The sequence below is a fragment of the Scyliorhinus torazame genome, chromosome 24 (assembly GCF_047496885.1).
Source record: "Scyliorhinus torazame isolate Kashiwa2021f chromosome 24, sScyTor2.1, whole genome shotgun sequence".
Lineage (NCBI taxonomy): Eukaryota > Metazoa > Chordata > Chondrichthyes > Carcharhiniformes > Scyliorhinidae > Scyliorhinus > Scyliorhinus torazame.
This window is the reverse complement of record NC_092730.1, coordinates 15,327,295-15,346,548: the sequence shown is the minus strand read 5'-3', so window position 1 is coordinate 15,346,548 and position 19,254 is coordinate 15,327,295. Positions and strand designations below refer to the sequence as shown.

The following is a 19,254-nucleotide window of genomic DNA, read 5'->3' as shown; positions in this document are numbered from 1 at the left end:
CACTGGGAGCTGGGGGAGAGGGGTTACTGAGTGACAGTGTGAGGGAGCTGGATTAACATCAGTAGAGATACAGTCAGTAACACAGGGTGCTGGGGGAGAGGGGTTACTGAGTGACAGTGTGAGGGAGCTGGATTAACACCGATAGAGATACAGTCAGTAACACAGGGTGCTGGGGGAGAGGGGTTACTGAGTGACAGTGTGACGGAGCTGGATTAACATCAGTAGAGATACAGTCAGTAACACAGGGTGCTGGGGGAGAGGGGTTACTGAGTGACAGTGTGCGGGAGCTGGATTAACATCAGTAGAGATACAGTCAGTAACACAGGGTGCTGGGGGAGAGGGGTTACTGAGTGACAGTGTGAGGGAGCTGGATTAACATCAGTAGAGATACAGTCAGTAACACAGGGTGCTGGGGGAGAGGGGTTACTGAGTGACAGTGTGAGGGAGCTGGATTAACATCAGTAGAGATACAGTCAGTAACACAGGGTGCTGGGGGAGAGGGGTTACTGAGTGACAGTGTGAGGGAGCTGGATTAACATCAGTAGAGATACAGTCAGTAACACAGGGTGCTGGGGGAGAGGGGTTACTGAGTGACAGTGTGAGGGAGCTGGATTAACATCAGTAGAGATACAGTCAGTAACACAGGGTGCTGGGGGAGAGGGGTTACTGAGTGACAGTGTGAGGGAGCTGGATTAACATCAGTAGAGATACAGTCAGTAACACAGGGTGCTGGGGGAGAGGGGTTACTGAGTGACAGTGTGAGGGAGGTGGATTAACATCAGTAGAGATACAGTCAGTAACACAGGGTGCTGGGGGAGAGGGGTTACTGAGTGACAGTGTGAGGGAGCTGGATTAACATCAGTAGAGATACAGTCAGTAACACAGGGTGCTGGGGGAGAGGGGTTACTGAGTGACAGTGTGAGGGAGCTGGATTAACATCAGTAGAGATACAGTCAGTAACACGGTGCTGGGGGAGAGGGGTTACTGAGTGACAGTGTGAGGGAGCTGGATTAACATCATTAGAGATACAGTCAGTAACACAGGGTGCTGGGGGAGAGGGGTTACTGAGTGACAGTGTGCGGGAGCTGGATTAACATCAGTAGAGATACAGTCAGTAACACAGGGTGCTGGGGGAGAGGGGTTACTGAGTGACAGTGTGAGGGAGCTGGATTAACATCAGTAGAGATACAGTCAGTAACACAGGGTGCTGGGGGAGAGGGGTTACTGAGTGACAGTGTGAGGGAGCTGGATTAACCTCAGTAGAGATACAGTCAGTAACACAGGCAGCATTGAAGTTCTTGGTAAAGTTTATTATTTCTATCTACACAATTTCATACAATACTGAATTTATAACAAAGAGTCCTTGGCAGTGGGAGATCTTCGAGGAGCATTGCCCAGGCAAGACCCGCAGCTGGGGCTGCGGCACGTTGCCCAGAGAAAGAGAAGGGGGCTTGATGGGCGAACTCTCCAGACGTGGCCCCACCGGAACATTCTGGAACTCACCTCTCAGCCGCAAGATGGTGGCTTTGCTCTGCCCCCGAGGGGCTGGTGCAAAGGGAAAGCGTGGTGATGTCTGGATAGGTTTGGTGGTCTGGTTCGGACTTGCTAGGGTGCCGTCGCCTGCCCTGGCCGTCATTGTTCTGGGGATGGACCGACGCCTGCCGTGCCAGGCGGAACCCCCTCGGGGCCCCTGCCCTCCTTCCTTCTGTCGTCGAGGCAGTCTCCCGCGTAGGGCTTTGAGGTGGTAATGGCCTCCTCGTACTCGGTGACATGCAGAAGGCTCTCCCTGTCCGGGTGGCCCATTATCAGGTTGATAAAGCGTTGGAGCTCCTGCAGTTCGTAGAAGGTCTCGAGAACCACCAACAGAGCGACCAGGCCAATCACCAAGTAACCTGTCAGCAGCGATAGACACAGAGTCAGGGAACACCACACCTAATTAACCCACAGTCTCCATCAAACACTCCCAGGACAGGTACAGCACGGGGTTAGATACAGAGTAAAGCTCCTTCTACACTGTCCCCATCAAACACTCCCAGGACAGGTACAGCACGGGGTTAGCTACAGAGTAAAGCTCCCTCTACACTGTCTCCATCAAACACTCCCAGGACAGGTACAGCACGGGGTTAGATACAGAGTAAAGCTCCTTCTACACTGTCCCCATCAAACACTCCCAGGACAGGTACAGCACGGGGTTAGCTACAGAGTAAAGCTCCCTCTACACGGTCCCCATCAAACACTCCCGGGACAGGTACAGCACGGGGTTAGATACAGAGTAAAGCTCCCTCTACACTGTCCCCATCAAACACTCCCAGGACAGGTACAGCACGGGTTAGATACAGAGTGAAGCTCCCTCTACACTGTCCCCATCAAACACTCCCAGGACAGGTACAGCACGGGGTTCGATACAGAGTAAAGCTCCCTCTACACTGTCCCCATCAATCACTCGCAGGACAGGGACAGCACGGGGTTAGATACAGAGTAAATCTCCCTCTACACTGTCCCCCATCAAACACTCCCAGGACAGGTACAGCACGGCGTTAGATACAGAGTAAAGCTCCCTCTACACTGTCCCCATCAAACACTCCCAGGGCAGGTACAGCATGGGGTTAGATACAGAGTACCTAACACAGTCCCCATCAAACACTCCCAGGACAGGTACAGCACGGGGTTAGATACAGAGTAAAGCTCCCTCTACACTGTCCCCATCAAACACTCCCAGGACAGGTACAGCACGGTGTTAGATACAGAGTAAAGCTCACTCTACACTGTCCCCATCAAACACTCCCAGGACAGGTACAGCATGGGGTTAGATACAGAGTAAAGCTCCCTCTACACTGTCCCCATCAAACACTCCCACGACAGGTACAGCACGGGGTTAGATACAGAGTAAAGCTCCCTCTACACTGTCCCCATCAAACACTCCCAGGACAGGTACAGCACGGTGTTAGATACAGAGTAAAGCTCCCTCTACACTGTCCCCATCAAACACTCCCAGGACAGGTACAGCACGGGGTTAGATACAGAGTAAAGCTCCCTCTACACTGTCCCCATCAAACACTCCCACGACAGGTACAGCACGGGGTTAGATACAGAGTAAAGCTCCCTCTGCACTGTCCCCATCAAACACTCCCAGCACAGGTACAGCGCGGGGTTAGATACAGAGTAAAGCTCCCTCTTGGTCGGAGAATCTCCCCCAGGGTGTATAATCATCTGGAAAGGAATAAGTTGATTAGAGATAGTCAACACGGTTTTGTGAAGGGTAGGTCGTGCCTCACAAACCTTATTGAGTTCTTTGAGAAGGTGACCAAACAGGTGGATGAGGGTAAAGCAGTTGATGTGGCGTATATGGATTTCAATAAAGCGTTTGATAAGGTTCCCCACGGTAGGCTACTGCAGAAAATACGGAAGCATGGGATTCAGGGAGATTTAGCAGTTTGGATCAGAAATTGGCTAGCTGGAAGAAGACAAAGGGTGGTGGTTGATGGGAAATGTTCAGACTGGAGTCCAGTTACTAGTGGTGTACCACAAGGATCTGTTTTGGGGCTACTGCTGTTTGTCATTTTTATAAATGACCTGGAGGAGGGCATAGAAGGATGGGTGAGTAAATTTGCAGATGACACTAAAATCGGTGGAGTTGTGGACAGTGCGGACGGATGTTACAAGTTACAGAGGGACATAGATAAGCTGCAGCGCTGGGCTGAGAGGTGGCAAATGGAGTTTAATGCAGAAAAGTGTGGTGATTCATTTTGGAAGGAATAACAGGAAGACAGAGTACTGGGCTAATGGTAAGATTCTTGGCAGTGTGGATGAGCACAGAGATCTCGGTGTCCATGTACATAGATCCCTGAAAGTTGCCACTCAGGTTGAGAGGGTTGTTAAGAAGGTGTACGGTGTGTTAGCTTTTATTGGTAGAGGGATTGAGTTTCCGAGCCATGAGGTCATGTTGCAGCTGGACAAAACTCTGGTGCGGCCGCATTTGGAGTATTGCGTGCAATTCTGGTCGCCGCATTATAGGAAGGATGTGGAAGCATTGGAAAGGGTGCAGAGGAGATTTACCAGAATGTTGCCTGGTATGGAGGGAAGATCTTATGAGGAAAGGCTGAGGGACTTGAGGCTGTTTTCGTTAGAGAGAAGAAGGTTAAGAGGTGACTTAATTGAGGCATACAAGATGATCAGAGGATTGGATAGGGTGGACAGTGAGAGCCTTTTTCCTCGGATGGTGATGTCTAGCACGAGGGGACATAGCTTTAAATTGAGGGGAGATAGATATAAGACAGATGTCAGAGGTAGGTTCTTTACTCAGAGAGTAGTAAGGGTGTGGAATGCCTTGTCTGCAACAGTAGTGGACTCGCCAACACTAAGGGTATTCAAATGGTCATTGGATAGACATATGGGCGATAAGGGAATAGTGTAGATGGGCTTTAGAGTGGTTTCAGTGCTCGGCGCAACATCGAGGGCCGAAGGGCCTGTACTGCGCTGTAATGTTCTATGTTCTATGTTCTCTACACTGTCCCCATCAAACACTCCCAGGACAGGTACAGCACAGGGTTAGATACAGAGTAAAGCTCCCTCTACACTGTCCCCATCAAACATTCCCGGGACAGGAACAGCACGGGGTTAGATACAGAGTAAAGCTCCCTCTACACTGTCCCCATCAAACACTCCCAGGACAGGACAGCACGGGGTTAGATAGAGAGTAAAGCTTCCTCTACACTGTCCCCATCAAACAGTCCCAGGACAGGTACAGCACGGGGTTAGATACAGAGTAAAGCTCCCTCTACACTGTCCCCATCAAACACTCCCAGGACAGGTACAGCACGGGGTTAGATACAGAGTGAAGCTCCCTCTACACTGTCCCCATCAAACACTCCCAGGACAGGTACAGCACGGAGTTAGATACAGAGTAAAGCTCCCTCGACACTGTCCCCATCAAACACTCCCAGGACAGGGACAGCACGGGGTTAGATAGAGAGTAAAGCTTCCTCTACACTGTCCCCATCAAACACTCCCAGGACAGGGACAGCACGGAGTTAGATACAGAGTAAAGCTCCCTCTACACTGTCCCCATCAAACACTCCCAGGACAGGTACAGCACGTGGTTAGATACAGAGTAAAGCTCCCGCTACACTGTCCCCCATCAAACACTCCCAGGACAGGTACAGCACGGGGTTAGATACAGAGTAAAGCTCCCTCTACACTGTCCCCATCAAACACTCCCAGGACAGGGACAGCACGGGGTTAGATAGAGAGTAAAGCTTCATCTACACTGTCCCCATCAAACACTCCCTGGACAGGTACAGCACGGGGTTAGATACAGAGTAAAGCTCCCTCTACACTGTCCCCATCAAACACTCCCAGGACAGGTACAGCGCGGGGTTAGATACAGAGTAAAGCTCCCGCTACACTGTCCCCCATCAAACACTCCCAGGACAGGTACAGCACGGGGTTAGATACAGAGTAAAACTTGTCTGGAAGTAGGACCAGTGTCCTTTCCCATGCCTTGGCCAGCACTCTCACTCAACACAAATGAGGAGTTGCTGAATGCTCAGCTCGGGATCTTCCTGTGCAACGCTTCCTCAGTACTGACCCTTTATAGTGCGGCGCTCCCTCAGTACTGACCCTCTGACAGCGCGGCACTCCCTCAGTACTGACCCCCTGACAGTGCGGCACTCCCTCAGTACTGACCCTCTGACAGTGCGGCGCTCCCTCAGTACTGACCCTCTGACAGCGCGGCGCTCCCTCAGTACTGACCCTCTGACAGTGCGACGCTCCCTCAGTACTGACCCTCTGACAGTGCAGCGCTCCCTCAGTACTGACCCTCTGACAGTGCGGCACTCCCTCAGTACTGACGCTCTGACAGTGCGGCACTCCCTCAGTACTGACCCTCTGACAGTGCGGCACTCCCTCAGTACTGACCCTCTGACAGTGCGGCACTCCCTCAGTACTGACCCTCTGACAGCGCGGCGCTCCCTCAGTACTGACCCTCTGACAGTGCGACGCTCCCTCAGTACTGACCCTCTGACAGTGCAGCGCTCCCTCAGTACTGACCCTCTGACAGTGCGGCACTCCCTCAGTACTGACGCTCTGACAGTGCGGCACTCCCTCAGTACTGACCCTCTGACAGTGCGGCACTCCCTCAGTACTGACCCTCTGACAGTGCGGCACTCCCTCAGTACTGACCCTCTGACAGTGCAGCGCTCCCTCAGTACTGACCCTCTGACAGTGCGGCACTCCCTCAGTACTGACCCTCTGACAGTGCAGCACTCCCTCAGTACTGACCCTCTGACAGCGCGGCGCTCCCTCAGTACTGACCCTCTGACAGTGCGACGCTCCATCAGTACTGACCCTCTGAAAGTGCAGCACTCCCCCAGGACTGACCCTCTGACAGTGCGGCACTCCCTCAGTACTGACCCTCTGACAGTGCGGCGCTCCCTCAGTACTGACCCTCTGACAGCGCGGCGCTCCCTCAGTACTGACCCTCTGACAGTGCGGCACTCCCTCAGTACTGACCCTCTGAAAGTGCAGCACTCCCTCAGGACTGACCCTCTGACAGTGCGGCGCTCCCTCAGTACTGGCCCTCTGACAGTGCGGCACTCCCTCAGTACTGACCCGCTGATAGTGCGGCACTCCCTCAGTACTGACCCTCTGACAGTGCAGCACTCCCTCAGTACTGACCCTCTGACAGTGCGGCACTCCCTTAGAACTGACCCTCTGACAGTGCGGCGCTCCCTCAGTACTGGCCCTCTGACAGTGCGGCATTCCCTCAGTACTGACCCTCTGACAGTGCGGCGCTCCCTCAGTACTGGCCCTCTGACAGTGCGGCATTCCCTCAGTACTGACCCTCTGACAGTGCGGCACTCCCTCAGTACTGGCCCTCTGACAGTGCGGCATTCCCTCAGTACTGACCCTCTGACAGTGCGGCACTCCCTCAGTACTGACACTCTGACAGTGCGGCGCTCCCTCAGTACTGACCCGCTGACAGTGCGGCACTCCCTCAGTACTGACCCTCTGACAGTGCGGCACTCCCTTAGAACTGACCCTCTGACAGTGCGGCACTTCCTCAGTACTGACCCTCTGACAGTGCGGCACTCCCTCAGTACTGACACTCTGACAGTGCGGCACTCCCTCAGTACTGACACTCGGACAGTGCGGCACTCCCTCAGTACTGACCCTCTGACAGTGCGGCACTCCCTCAGTACTGACCCTCTGACAGTGCGGCACTCCCTCAGTACTGACCCTCTGACAGTGCGGCACTCCCTCAGTACTGACCCTCTGACAGTGCAGCACTCCCTCAGTACTGACCCTCTCACAGTGCAGCACTCCCTCAGTATTGACCGTCTGACAGTGCGGCACTCCCTCAGTACTGACACTCTGACAGTGCGGCACTCCCTCAGTACTGACCCTCTGACAGTGCGGCACTTCCTCAGTACTGACACTCTGACAGTGCGGCACTCCCTCAGTACTGACATTCTGACAGTGCAACACTCTCTCAGTACTGACCCTCTGACAGTGCAGCACTCCCTCAGTACTGACCCTCTGACAGTGCGGCACTCCCTCAGTACTGACCCTCTGACAGTGCGGCACTCCCTCAGTACTGACCCTCTGACAGTGCGGCACTCCCTCAGTACTGACCCTCTGACAGTGCGGCACTCCCTCAGTACTGACCCTCTGACAATGCAGCACTCCCTCAGTACTGACCCTCTGACAGTGCGGCACTCCCTCAGTACTGACCCTCTGACAGTGCGGCACTCCCTCAGTACTGACCCTCTGACAGTGCGGCACTCCCTCAGTACTGACCCTCTAACAGTGCGGCACTCCCTCAGTACTGACCCTCTGACAGTGCGGCTCTCCCTCAGCACTGACCCTCTTACAGTGCGGCACTCTCTCAGTACTGACCCTCTGACAGTGCGGCACTCCCTCAGTACTGACCCTCTGACAGTGCGGCACACCCTCAGTCCTCAGTACTGACCCTCTGACAGTGCGGCACTCCCTCAGTACTGACCCTCTGACAGTGCGGCACACCCTCAGTCCTCAGTACTGACACTCTGACAGTGCGGCACTCCCTCAGTACTGACCCTCTGACAGTGCGGCACTCCCTCAGTACTGACCCTCTGACAGTGCGGCACTCCCTCAGTACTGACCCTCTGACAGTGCGGCACTCCCTCAGTACTGACCCTCTGACAGTGCGGCACTCCCTCAGTACTGACCCTCTGACAGTGCAGCACTCCCTCAGTACTGACCCTCTGACAGTGCAGCACTCCCTCAGTACTGACCCTCTGACAGTGCGGCACTCCCTCAGTACTGACCCTCTGACAGTGCGGCACTCCCTCAGTACTGACCCTCTGACAGTGCGGCACACCCTCAGTCCTCAGTACTGACACTCTGACAGTGCGGCACTCCCTCAGTACTGACCCTCTGACAGTGCGGCACTCCCTCAGTACTGACCCTCTGACAGTGCGGCACTCCCTCAGTACTGACCCTCCGACAGTGCGGCACTCCCTCAGTACTGACCCTCTGACAGTGCGGCACTCCCTCAGTACTGACCCTCTGACAGTGCAGCACTCCCTCAGTACTGACCCTCTGACAGTGCAGCACTCCCTCAGTACTGACCCTCTGACAGTGCAGCACTCCCTCAGTACTGACCCTCTGACAGTGCGACACTCCCTCAGTACTGACCCTCTGACAGTGCGGCACTCCCTCAGTACTGACCCTCTGACAGTGCGGCACTCCCTCAGTACTGACCCTCTGACAGTGCAGCACTCCCTCAGTACTGACCCTCTGACAGTGCGGCACTCCCTCAGTACAGACCCTCTGACAGTGCGGCACTCCCTCAGTACTGACCCTCTGACAGTGCGGCACTCCCTCAGTACTGACCCTCTGACAGTGCAGCACTCCCTCAGTACTGACCCTCTGACAGTGCAGCACTCCCTCAGTACTGACCCTCTGACAGTGCGACACTCCCTCAGTACTGACCCTCTGACAGTGCGGCACTCCCTCAGTACTGACCCTCTGACAGTGCGGCACTCCCTCAGTACTGACCCTCTGACAGTGCGGCGTTCCCTCAACGCTGTGAGTGTCAGCCTGGATCACGGGCCGTGTCCCTGCAATGAGGCCTGGGACCCGACGTGGGAGGCACGAGCGCCGCCCTCGGTGGCCATGGCAACGGGAGCCCCGCCCCCGCCCCCCACCTTTCATCCCCGAGAGCGGGAGGACTCACATGCGATGCCGATTTTGTAGAGGTGTTTGAGGTTCGGGTGGCGTTTGGACTTCCCCGGGACGTAGTCCCCGAGGCCGACGGTGCTGAGGGAGATGAAGCAGAAATAGAGAGATTCCAGGTAGTTCCAGTTCTCCTCCATGGCCACGAATGCCGCGGCGGGGATGAGGAAGAAACAGGCGATGACGACGCCCCCGATCACGGTGGCGTGGACCCGTGCCACCACTGGCGTTGGGATGCCCCACTGGGTGTGGATGTAGGTGATAGGCACCCAGTGGACGTAAAACATGAGGCGCTGGACCAGGCTGGTGAGGAGCAGGAGGGTGATGGGGATGCCCAGCACTGAGTAGAGCATACAGAACCCTTTGCCGCCATTGGTGAAGGGAACACTGTGGCCGTAACCTGGAGACAACCAAGAGAACAATCGTTAACCCATTGGCGCCCCTGCTTTTGCCCAGGCAGCTGCTTCCCACGTAACGCAGGAGGGACACCACTCAGGACAGACACCACCAGCAGAAAGGGGACTCATTCCCACAGGCCAGTCCGCTCACCTACTTGTGTTTCTGTTCCACCCGACTCGACTCCCCTCTTCACCTCCCCCCTTTCCTTCTATTCCTCCCTCCCGCCTTGGTCTATTCAGGATCCCCCCCCTCTTAAACGTATCAACACTATTCACCCTCAACATTCTCCCCACTCTCTATGGGAGCGAGTTCCACATTCTCCCCCACTCCCTGTGGGAGCGAGTCCCACATTCTCCCCCACTCCCTGTGGGAGCGAGTCCCACATTCTCCCCCACTCCCTGTGGGAGCGAGTCCCACATTCTCCCCACTCCCTGTGGGAGCGAGTTCCAAATTCTCCCCCACTCCCTGTGGGAGCGAGTTCCACATTCTCCCCACTCCCTGTGGGAGCGAGTCCCACATTCTCCCCCACTCCCTGTAGGAGCGAGTCCCACATTCTCCCCACTCCCTGTGGGAGCGAGTTCCACATTCTCCCCCACTCCCTGTGGGAGCGAGTCTCACATTCTCCCCCACTCCATGTGGGAGCGGGTCCCACATTCTCCCCACTCCCTTTGGGAGCGAGTCCCACATTCTCCCCATTCCCTGCGGGAGCGAGTCCCACATTCTCCCCCACTCCCTGTGGGAGCGAGTACCACATTCTCCCCCACTCCCTGTGGGAGCGAGTCCCACATTCTCCCCACTCCCCGTGGGAGCGAGTTCCACATTCTCCCCCACTCCCTGTGGGAGCGAGTCCCGCATTCTCCCCCACTCCCCGTGGGAGCGAGTTCCACATTCTCCCCACTCCCCGTGGGAGCGAGTTCCACATTCTCCCCCACTCCCTGTGGGAGCGAGTCCCACATTCTCCCCACTCCCCGTGGGAGCGAGTTCCACATTCTCCCCACTCCCTGTGGGAGCGAGTTCCACATTCTCCCCCACTCCCTGTGGGAGCGAGTTCCACATTCTCCCCCACTCCCTGTGGGAGCGAGTCCCACATTCTCCCCACTCCCTGTGGGAGCGAGTCCCACATTCTCCCCACTCCCTGTGGGAGCGAGTCCCACATTCTCCCCACTCCCTGTGGGAGCGAGTCCCACATTCTCCCCACTCCCTGTGGGAGCGAGTCCCACATTCTTCCCACTCCCTGTGGGAGCGAGTCCCACATTCTCCCCACTCCCTGTGGGAGCGAGTCCCACATTCTCCCCCACTCCCCGTGGGAGTGAGTCCCACATTCTCCCCACTCCCCGTGGGAGCGAGTCCCACATTCTCCCCCACTCCCTGTGGGAGCGAGTTCCACATTCTCCCCCACTCCCTGTGGGAGCGAGTTCCACATTCTCCCCCACTCCCTGTGGGAGCGAGTCCCACATTCTCCCCCACTCCCCGTGGGAGTGAGTCCCACATTCTCCCCACTCCCCGTGGGAGCGAGTCCCACATTCTCCCCCACTCCCTGTGGGAGCGAGTTCCACATTCTCCCCCACTCCCTGTGGGAGCGAGTCCCACATTCTCCCCCACTCCCTGTGGGAGCGAGTCCCACATTCTCCCCCACTCCCTGTGAGAGCGAGTCCCACATTCTCCCCACTCCCCGTGGGAGCGAGTCCCACATTCTCCCCCACTCCCTGTGGGAGCGAGTCCCACATTCTCCCCCACTCCCTGTGAGAGCGAGTCCCACATTCTCCCCACTCCCTGTGGGAGCGAGTCCCACATTCTTCCCACTCCCTGTGGGAGCGAGTCCCACATTCTCCCCACTCCCTGTGGGAGCGAGTCCCACATTCTCCCCAACTCCCTGTGGGAGCGAGTCCCACATTCTCCCCCACTCCCCGTGGGAGTGAGTCCCACATTCTCCCCACTCCCCGTGGGAGCGAGTCCCACATTCTCCCCCACTCCCTGTGGGAGCGAGTTCCACATTCTCTCCCCACTCCCTGCGGGAGCGAGTCCCACATTCCCGCCACTCCCTGGGAAAAGAAGTTTATCCTGATTGGATTGGTTCTTGTCCCCGCTCCACCCCCCAGCCAGCTCGTCCACCAATGGTCACAATCTTTTTAACCCTACACACCATCAAACGTCTTCATAACATTTGCGAGACATCTCCCCTTTGATGATGTTGGTCGAGGGACAGATTAGGGAGGGGTGGTGACTTTCGAGATCCAATCAGGAACCCGCGGGAAATAGAGAAAGAGAAGGAGGCCATTCAGCTCCTTGAAGCCTACCCCCCAATTCGGTTACGTCACAACTGATCTGCATCTTAACTGCATTCCTCAAATCCCGCCCGACCCCCGCCAAACCTCTGACTCTCAGTTTGGACCGTTCACCCTCGACACTGATTGTTTGAGGCGTGGGGGCAGCGAAGAAGGTCCCTCTGAACTCTGAGGATGTGGGAGAATTTAGAACGAGGAGGGTCACTGTTTAAAAAATAAGGGGTCATTTAAGACGGAGACAGGGAGGAATGTTTTCTCTCAGAGGGTGGCGAGTCTCTGGAACTCTCTTCCCCGAAAGGCGGCGGAACCTCTGAAGGTTTGTAAGTCCGAGGTGGATAGATTCTCGATTAACTAGGAGGAGGTGAAAGGTCATCCGGGGGTCGACAGGAGCGTGGGGGTCATGGTAACAATCAGATCAGCCGCGATCGTATTGGCGGAGCAGGAACGAGGGGCCGAGTGGCCTGGCTCCTGCCCCTTGCCCCTAATCATAGAAATCCCTACCGTGCTGAATGAGGCCCTTCGGCCCATCAAGTCTGCACCGACCCTCCGAACGAGCACCCTAACCTTGGCACAACTCCACCCATGCCTTCGCCATCCACGTACCCTGGACACTAAGGGGCGATTTAGCACGGCCAATCCACCTAACCTGCACATCTTTGGACACTAAGGGACAATTTAGCACGGCCAATCCACCTAACCTGCACATCTTTGGACACTAAGGGACAATTTAGCACGGCCAATCCACCTAACCTGCACATCTTTGGACACTAAGGGGACAATTTAGCACGGCCAATCCACCTAACCTGCACATCTTTGGACACTAAGGGGCAATTTAGCACGGCCAATCCACCTAACCTGCACATCTTTGGACACTAAGGGACAATTTAGCACGGCCAATCCACCTAACCTGCACATCTTTGGATACTAAGGGGCAATTTAGCACGGCCAATCCACCTAACCTGCACATCTTTGGACACTAAGGGGCAATTTAGCACGGCCAATCCACCCAACCTGCACATCTTTGGACACTAAGGGACAATTTAGCACGGCCAATCCACCTAACCTGCACATCTTTGGATACTAAGGGGCAATTTAGCACGGCCAATCCACCTAACCTGCACATCTTTGGATACTAAGGGGCAATTTAGCACGGCCAATCCACCTAACCTGCACATCTTTGGACACTAAGGGGCAATTTAGCACGGCCAATCCACCTAACCTGCACATCTTTGGACACTAAGGGGCAATTTGGCACGGCCAATCCACCTAACCTGCATATCTTTGGACACTAAGGGGCAATTTAGCACGGCCAATCCACCTAACCTGCACATCTTTGGACACTAAGGGGCAATTTAGCACGGCCAATCCACCCAACCTGCACATCTTTGGACACTAAGGGACAATTTAGCACGGCCAATCCACCTAACCTGCACATCTTTGGATACTAAGGGGCAATTTAGCACGGCCAATCCACCTAACCTGCACACCTTTGGACACTAAGGGGCAATTTAGCACGGCCAATCCACCTAACCTGCACATCTTTGGACACTAAGGGGCAATTTAGCACGGCCAATCCACCTAACCTGCACATCTTTGGACACTAAGGGGCAATTTAGCACGGCCAATCCACCTAACCTGCACATTTTTGGACACTAAGGGACAATTTAGCACGGCCAATCCACCTAACCTGCACATCTTTGGACACTAAGGGGCAACTGAGCACGGCCAATCCACCCAACCTGCACATCTTTGGACACTAAGGGACAATTTAGCACGGCCAATCCACCTAACCTGCACATCTTTGGATACTAAGGGGCAATTTAGCACGGCCAATCCACCCAACCTGCACATCTTCGGACACTAAGGGGCAATTTAGCACGGCCAATCCACCTAACCTGCACATCTTTGGACACTAAGGGGCAATTTTGCACGGCCAATCCACCTAACCTGCACATCTTTGGACACTGAGGGGCAATTTAGCACGGCCAATCCACCTAACCTGCACATCTTTGGACACTAAGGGGCAATTTTGCACGGCCAATCCACCTAACCTGCACATCTTTGGACACTGAGGGGCAATTTAGCACGGCCAAACAACCTAACCCGCACATCTTTGGACACGAAGGGACCATTTAGCACGGCCAATCCACCTAACCTGCACATCTTTGGACACTAAGTGGCAATTTAGCACGGCCAATCCACCTAACCTGCACATCTTTGGACACTAAGGGCAATTTAGCACGGCCAATCCACCTAACCTGCACATCTTTGGACACTAAGGGGCAATTTAGCACGGCCAATCCACCTAACCTGCACATCTTTGGACACTAAGGGGCAATTTAGCACGGCCAATCCACCTAACCTGCACATCTTTGGACACTAAGGGACAATTTAGCACGGCCAATCCACAATAGCATTGAGGATAGCACAATTGCTACACAGCTCCAGGGTCCCAGGTTCGATTCCGGCTTGGGTCACTGTCTGTGCGGAGTCTGCACATCCCCCCCGTGTGTGCGTGGGTTTCCTCCGGGTGCTCCGGTTTCCTCCCACAGTCCAAAGATGTGCAGGTTAGGTGGATTGGCCATGATAAATTGCCCTTAGTGTCCAAAATTGCCCTTAGTGTTGGGTTGGGTTATGGGGATAGGGTGTAGGTGTTGACCTTGGGTAGGGTGCTCTTTCCAAGAGCCGGTGCAGACTCGATGGGCCGAATGGCCTCCTTCTGCACTGTAAATTCTATGATGATAACCTAACCTGCACATCTTTGGACACTAAGGGGCAATTTATCATGGCCAATCCACCTAACCTGCACATCTTTGGACACTAAGGGCAATTTATCACGGCCAATCTACCTAACCTGCACATCTTTGGACACTAAGGGACAATTTAGCACGGCCAATCCACCGAACCTGCACATCTTTGGACACTAAGGGGCAATTTATCATGGCCAATCCACCTAACCTGCACATCTTTGGACACTAAGGGACGATTTAGCACGGCCAATCCACCTAACCTGAACATCTTTGGACACTAAGGGGCAATTTAGCACGGCCAATCCACCAAACCGGCACATCTTTGGAGACTAAGGGCAATTTATCATGGCCAATCCACCCTAGCCTGCTCATCTTTGGACTGTGAGAGGAAACCGGAGCACCTGGAGGAAACCCACGCAGACACGGGGGGTGGGGGAGAACGTGCAGACTCCGCACAGACGGTGACCCGAGGCTGGAATCGAAACCCGGGTCCCTGGCGCCATGAGGCAACAGTGCTAGGCGCCATGAGGCAACAGTGCTAACCACCGTGACGCCCTAATCCGTATGTTTGTCGAGACCCCAATTTCTTTCCAGCATGCGATCGACCAGATATCTGTCCCGACCTGCCATAGGAGAGTGCTGGAAGGATTTACAAGTTGATACTTCTTTTGACTGTGTTGCGATCACACCTTCTGTGATCAGCAAGTCCCAGAGTGTCTGTCCCAGAGGCAAGGGCACCTCCCACTGCCCCACAAGACCCCTCGACTGTACCCCTTCCAAGCCCTGCACGATCCATCCAATTACTCCACCCACCCCCCACTCTTTCCCCCCCAAATCCTGGCAAATTCCTCCTTTCCAAATATTTCCCCAATTCCCCTTTTGGAAGTTCCTGTTGTATCTGCTTCTTCCGCCCTTTCAGGCAGCACCGCCCCGATCATAAAAATAATAATCGCTTATTGTCACAAGTAGGCTTCAAATGAAGTTACTGTGGAAAGCCCCTAGTCGCCACATTCCGGCGCCTGTTCGGGGAGGCTGGTACGGGAATTGAACCGTGCTGCTGGCCTTGTTCTGCATTACAAGCTGTTTAGCCCACTGTGCTAAACCAGCCCATGGTCATAACAACTCGCTGTGTTTGAAAAAAAAATCATTCTCCTCATCTCCCCCCCCCCCCCCCCCCACTCTCTGGTTCTTTTACCGAGTCTCTTCAATCTCCTGTAGTTACCCACCCTCCCGCCAACTGGGAAAGACTTCCTCCTCGTCGCCTCTATCCAAACCCCTTCCTGATTTTGAACGCCGCCTCGATTCAATCTCCCCCTTAACCTGCTCCGCTCCGATGAGAAAATTTCCCCGTCCCTCCGCGTCAACTGGTGTGCCTCCCCCCCCTCGTGTCTTTCAGGACACGTTGAGGTCGGGGATTGGTCTTTCAGCCCTCCAAGGATGGAGACGTTTGCTGAGTTGGGGAGGGAGGAGAGAGGGGCCGGCGGGGGGGGGGGACAAAGGGAAAACCTCCTTTAATAACTCCTTCCAAACCCGCCACCTCTACCGTCTCGAAGGACGAGGGCAGCAGCAGACGCATGGGGAACACCACCGCCTGCAAGTTCTCGCCATCCCGACTCGGAAATATATCGGCCATTCCTTCACTGTGGCCGGGGTCAAAGTCCCTCCCTAACAGCACAGTGGGTGTACCTACACCACACGGGACTGTGGCGGGTTCCAGATGGCGGCTCACCCACCAACTTCTCGAGCGGGCAATTAGGGTTGGACAATAAATGCCAGCGGCCAACATATCAGGAATGATTTAAAGAGTGGGGTGGGGAGAGAGGGAGGGTGGGAGAGACAGAGGGCAGAGAGAGGGGTGAGAGAGGTGAGAAATAGTGGGGGGAGAGGGAGGGGTAGCAAGAGGAAGCGAAAAGGACGGGCGAGGAAACGGGGGAGTGGCAGAGAGGGAGACAGAGGTGAGAGGGGGGTGGGAGAGAGAGAGAGAGAAGAAGAGACGGGAGGATGTGAGAGATAGGAGGCAGAGAGAAAAGAGAAGAGGTGAGGAAAAGGTGGTGAGAGAGAGGAGAGGGAGGGGTGAAAGAGAAGGAAATTGGTCTAAGAGGGGGAGTGAAAGAGGGGGAGTAGCAGAGAGAGAGAGAAAAGTGGATGAGAGAGGCGGCGAGATAAAGAGGGCAGAGAGAGACAGTGAGAAGAGATGAAGGAGAGAGAGGGGCGGGGAGAGAGAGAATGAGATAGAGGGACAGAGAGAGAGAGAATGAGATATAGGGGCAGAGAGAGAGAGAGAATGTGATGGAGGGACAGAGAGAGAGAGAGAGAATGAGATAGAGGGACAGAGAGAGAGAATGAGATAGAGGGACAGAGAGAGATTGAGATAGAGGGACAAAGAGAGAGAGAATGAGATAGTGGGGCAGAGAGAGAGAGAATGAGATAGACAGAGAGAGAGAATGAGATAGAGGGACAGCGAGAGAGAGAGAATGAGATAGAGGGGCAGAGATAGAGAGAATGAGATAGAGGGGCAGAGATAGAGAGAATGAGATAGAGGGGCAGTGAGAGAGAGAATGAGATAAAGGGACACAGAGAGAGAGAATGAGATAGAGGGACAGAGAGAGAGAGGAGATAGAGGGACAGAGAGAGAATGAGATAGAGGGGCAGAGACTGAGAGAGAATGAGATAGAGGGACATAGCGAGAGAATGAGATAGAGGGACAGAGAGAGAGAGTGAGATAGAGGGACAGAGAGAGAGAGAATGATATAGAGGGACAGAGAGAGAGAGAATGAGATAGAGGGACAGAGCGAGAGAATGAGATAGAGGGACAAAGAGAGAGAATGAGGTAGAGGGACAGAGAGAGAGAGAGAGAGAATGAGATAAAGGGACAGAGAGAGAGAATGAGATAGAGGGACAGAGAGAGAGAATGAGATAGAGGGACAGAGAGAGAGAGTGAATGAGATAGAGGGACAGAGAGAGAGAATGTGATAGAGGGACAGAGAGAGAGAGAGAGAGAATGAGATAGAGGGACAGAGAGAGAGAATGAGATAGAGGGACAGAGAGAGAGAATGAGATAGAGGGACAGAGAGAGAGATTGAGATAGAGGGGCAGAGAGAGAGAGAATGATATAGAGGGACAGAGAGAATGAGATAGAGGGACAGAGCGAGAGAATGAGATAGAGGGACAGAGAGAGAGAGTGAATGAGATAGAGGGACAAAGAGAGAGAATGAGGTAGAGGGACAGAGAGAGAGAGAGAGAGAGAGAGAATGAGATAAAGGGACAGAGAGAGAGAATGAGATAGAGGGACAGAGAGAGAGAATGAGATGGAGGGACAGAGAGAGAGAGAATGAGATAGAGGGACAGAGAGAGAATGAGAATGTGATAGAGGGACAGAGAGAGAGAAAGAATGAGATAAAGGGACAGAGAGAGAGAGAGAATAAGATAGAGGGACAGAGAGAGAAAGAATGAGGAAAAGGGACAGAGAGAGAGAGAGAATGAGATAGAGGGACTGAGAGAGGAGAAGGGGATGAGAGACAGAGAAAAGGAGAAGGGGGTGAGGCAGAGGGACAGAGACGGGAGAAGGGGGTGAGACAGAGAGACAGAGAGAAGGGGAGAAGGGGGTGAGACAGAGAGAGGAGAAGGGGGTGAGGCAGAGAGACAGAGAGAGGAGAAGGGGGTGAGGCAGAGAGAGGAGAAGGGGGTGAGACAGAGAGAGAAGGGTGTGAGACAGAGAGAGGAGAAGGGGGTGAGACAGAGAGAGGAGAAGGGGGTGAGACAGAGCGAGGAGAAGGGGGTGAGACAGAGCGAGGAGAAGGGGGTGAGGCAGAGAGAGGAGAAGGGGGTGAGACAGAGAGAGGAGAAGGGGGTGAGACAGAGAGAGGAGAAGGGGGTGAGGCAGAGAGAGGGGAGAAGGGGATGAGACAGAGAGAGGAGAAGTGGGTGAGACAGAGAGAGGAGAAGGGGGTGAGACAGAGAGAGGAGAAGGGGGTGAGGCAGAGAGAGGAGAAGGGGGTGAGACAGAGAGAGGAGAAGGGGGTGAGGCAGAGAGAGGAGAAGGGGGTGAGACAGAGAGAGGAGAAGGGGGTGAGACAGAGAGAGGAGAAGGGGGCGAGACAGAGAGAGGGGAGAAGGGGATGACCCAGGGGGTATAGCTGGGTGAGGAGTGCTCTCCTGTACCAGTGGTGGTGAGGACTGTGCTGACGAAGAAGAGGGAAGAGGACAGGTCCCAGTTCTCGTCGTCTGAAGCGTTCCTGAGGGCGGACACGCCGTAGTTGCTGGCATCCAGCACGCCGTGGAGGAAGGTGTCCAGCTCGTCCTCCCGCAGGCAGGGGTGGTCCCGCAGGAAGGTGTCCTTGGTGTCCTCCAGGTCCCTCCTCATCTTCATCTCCCAGGGCTGCTCGATAGCGGAGAAGACCACGGTGCCAAAGAGCACATAGAGGAGGAAGCAAGCCACCAGCTTCCACAGGTAGGAGCTGCAACAGGGGCAGGGCTCACCAGTCATGGCTGGCACTGGGCTGGCTACAGCCTCTCACAGCCCAGGGGCACCGCCTTGCCAACGTGAGCAGTAGCACCAGGAGGGGGTCTGGCCAGAAGCTGATCCCCATCTCCCTCTCTGGTGC

General features: G+C 54.9%; 1 protein-coding gene across 1 annotated transcript; it reads right to left on the bottom strand.

Moving 5' to 3' along the window:
* Positions 1 to 1,301: 1,301 nt before the first annotated feature.
* On the bottom strand, positions 1,302 to 19,232 carry LOC140399914 (potassium channel subfamily K member 1-like). The gene is made up of 3 exons (XM_072489394.1): positions 18,812 to 19,232; positions 9,218 to 9,616; positions 1,302 to 1,892 (listed from the first exon to the last, which is right to left on the bottom strand). Exons 1-3 carry the CDS (start codon positions 19,134 to 19,136, stop codon positions 1,633 to 1,635), a joined length of 984 nt encoding a protein of 327 aa, XP_072345495.1. The 5' UTR covers positions 19,137 to 19,232; the 3' UTR covers positions 1,302 to 1,632.
* Between the last annotated feature and the right edge of the window lie 22 nt (positions 19,233 to 19,254).

Coding starts and splice junctions, on each gene's coding strand:
- LOC140399914 (XM_072489394.1), bottom strand. CDS start 19,136: ATGACTGGTGAGCCCTGCCCCTGTTGCAGCTCCTACCTGTGGAAGCTG. Junction 9,617..18,811: donor CACAGTCCTCACCACCACTG/GTACAGGAGAGC, acceptor GGTTGTCTCCAG/GTTACGGCCACAGTGTTCCC. Junction 1,893..9,217: donor CTACAAAATCGGCATCGCAT/GTGAGTCCTCCC, acceptor CGCTGCTGACAG/GTTACTTGGTGATTGGCCTG.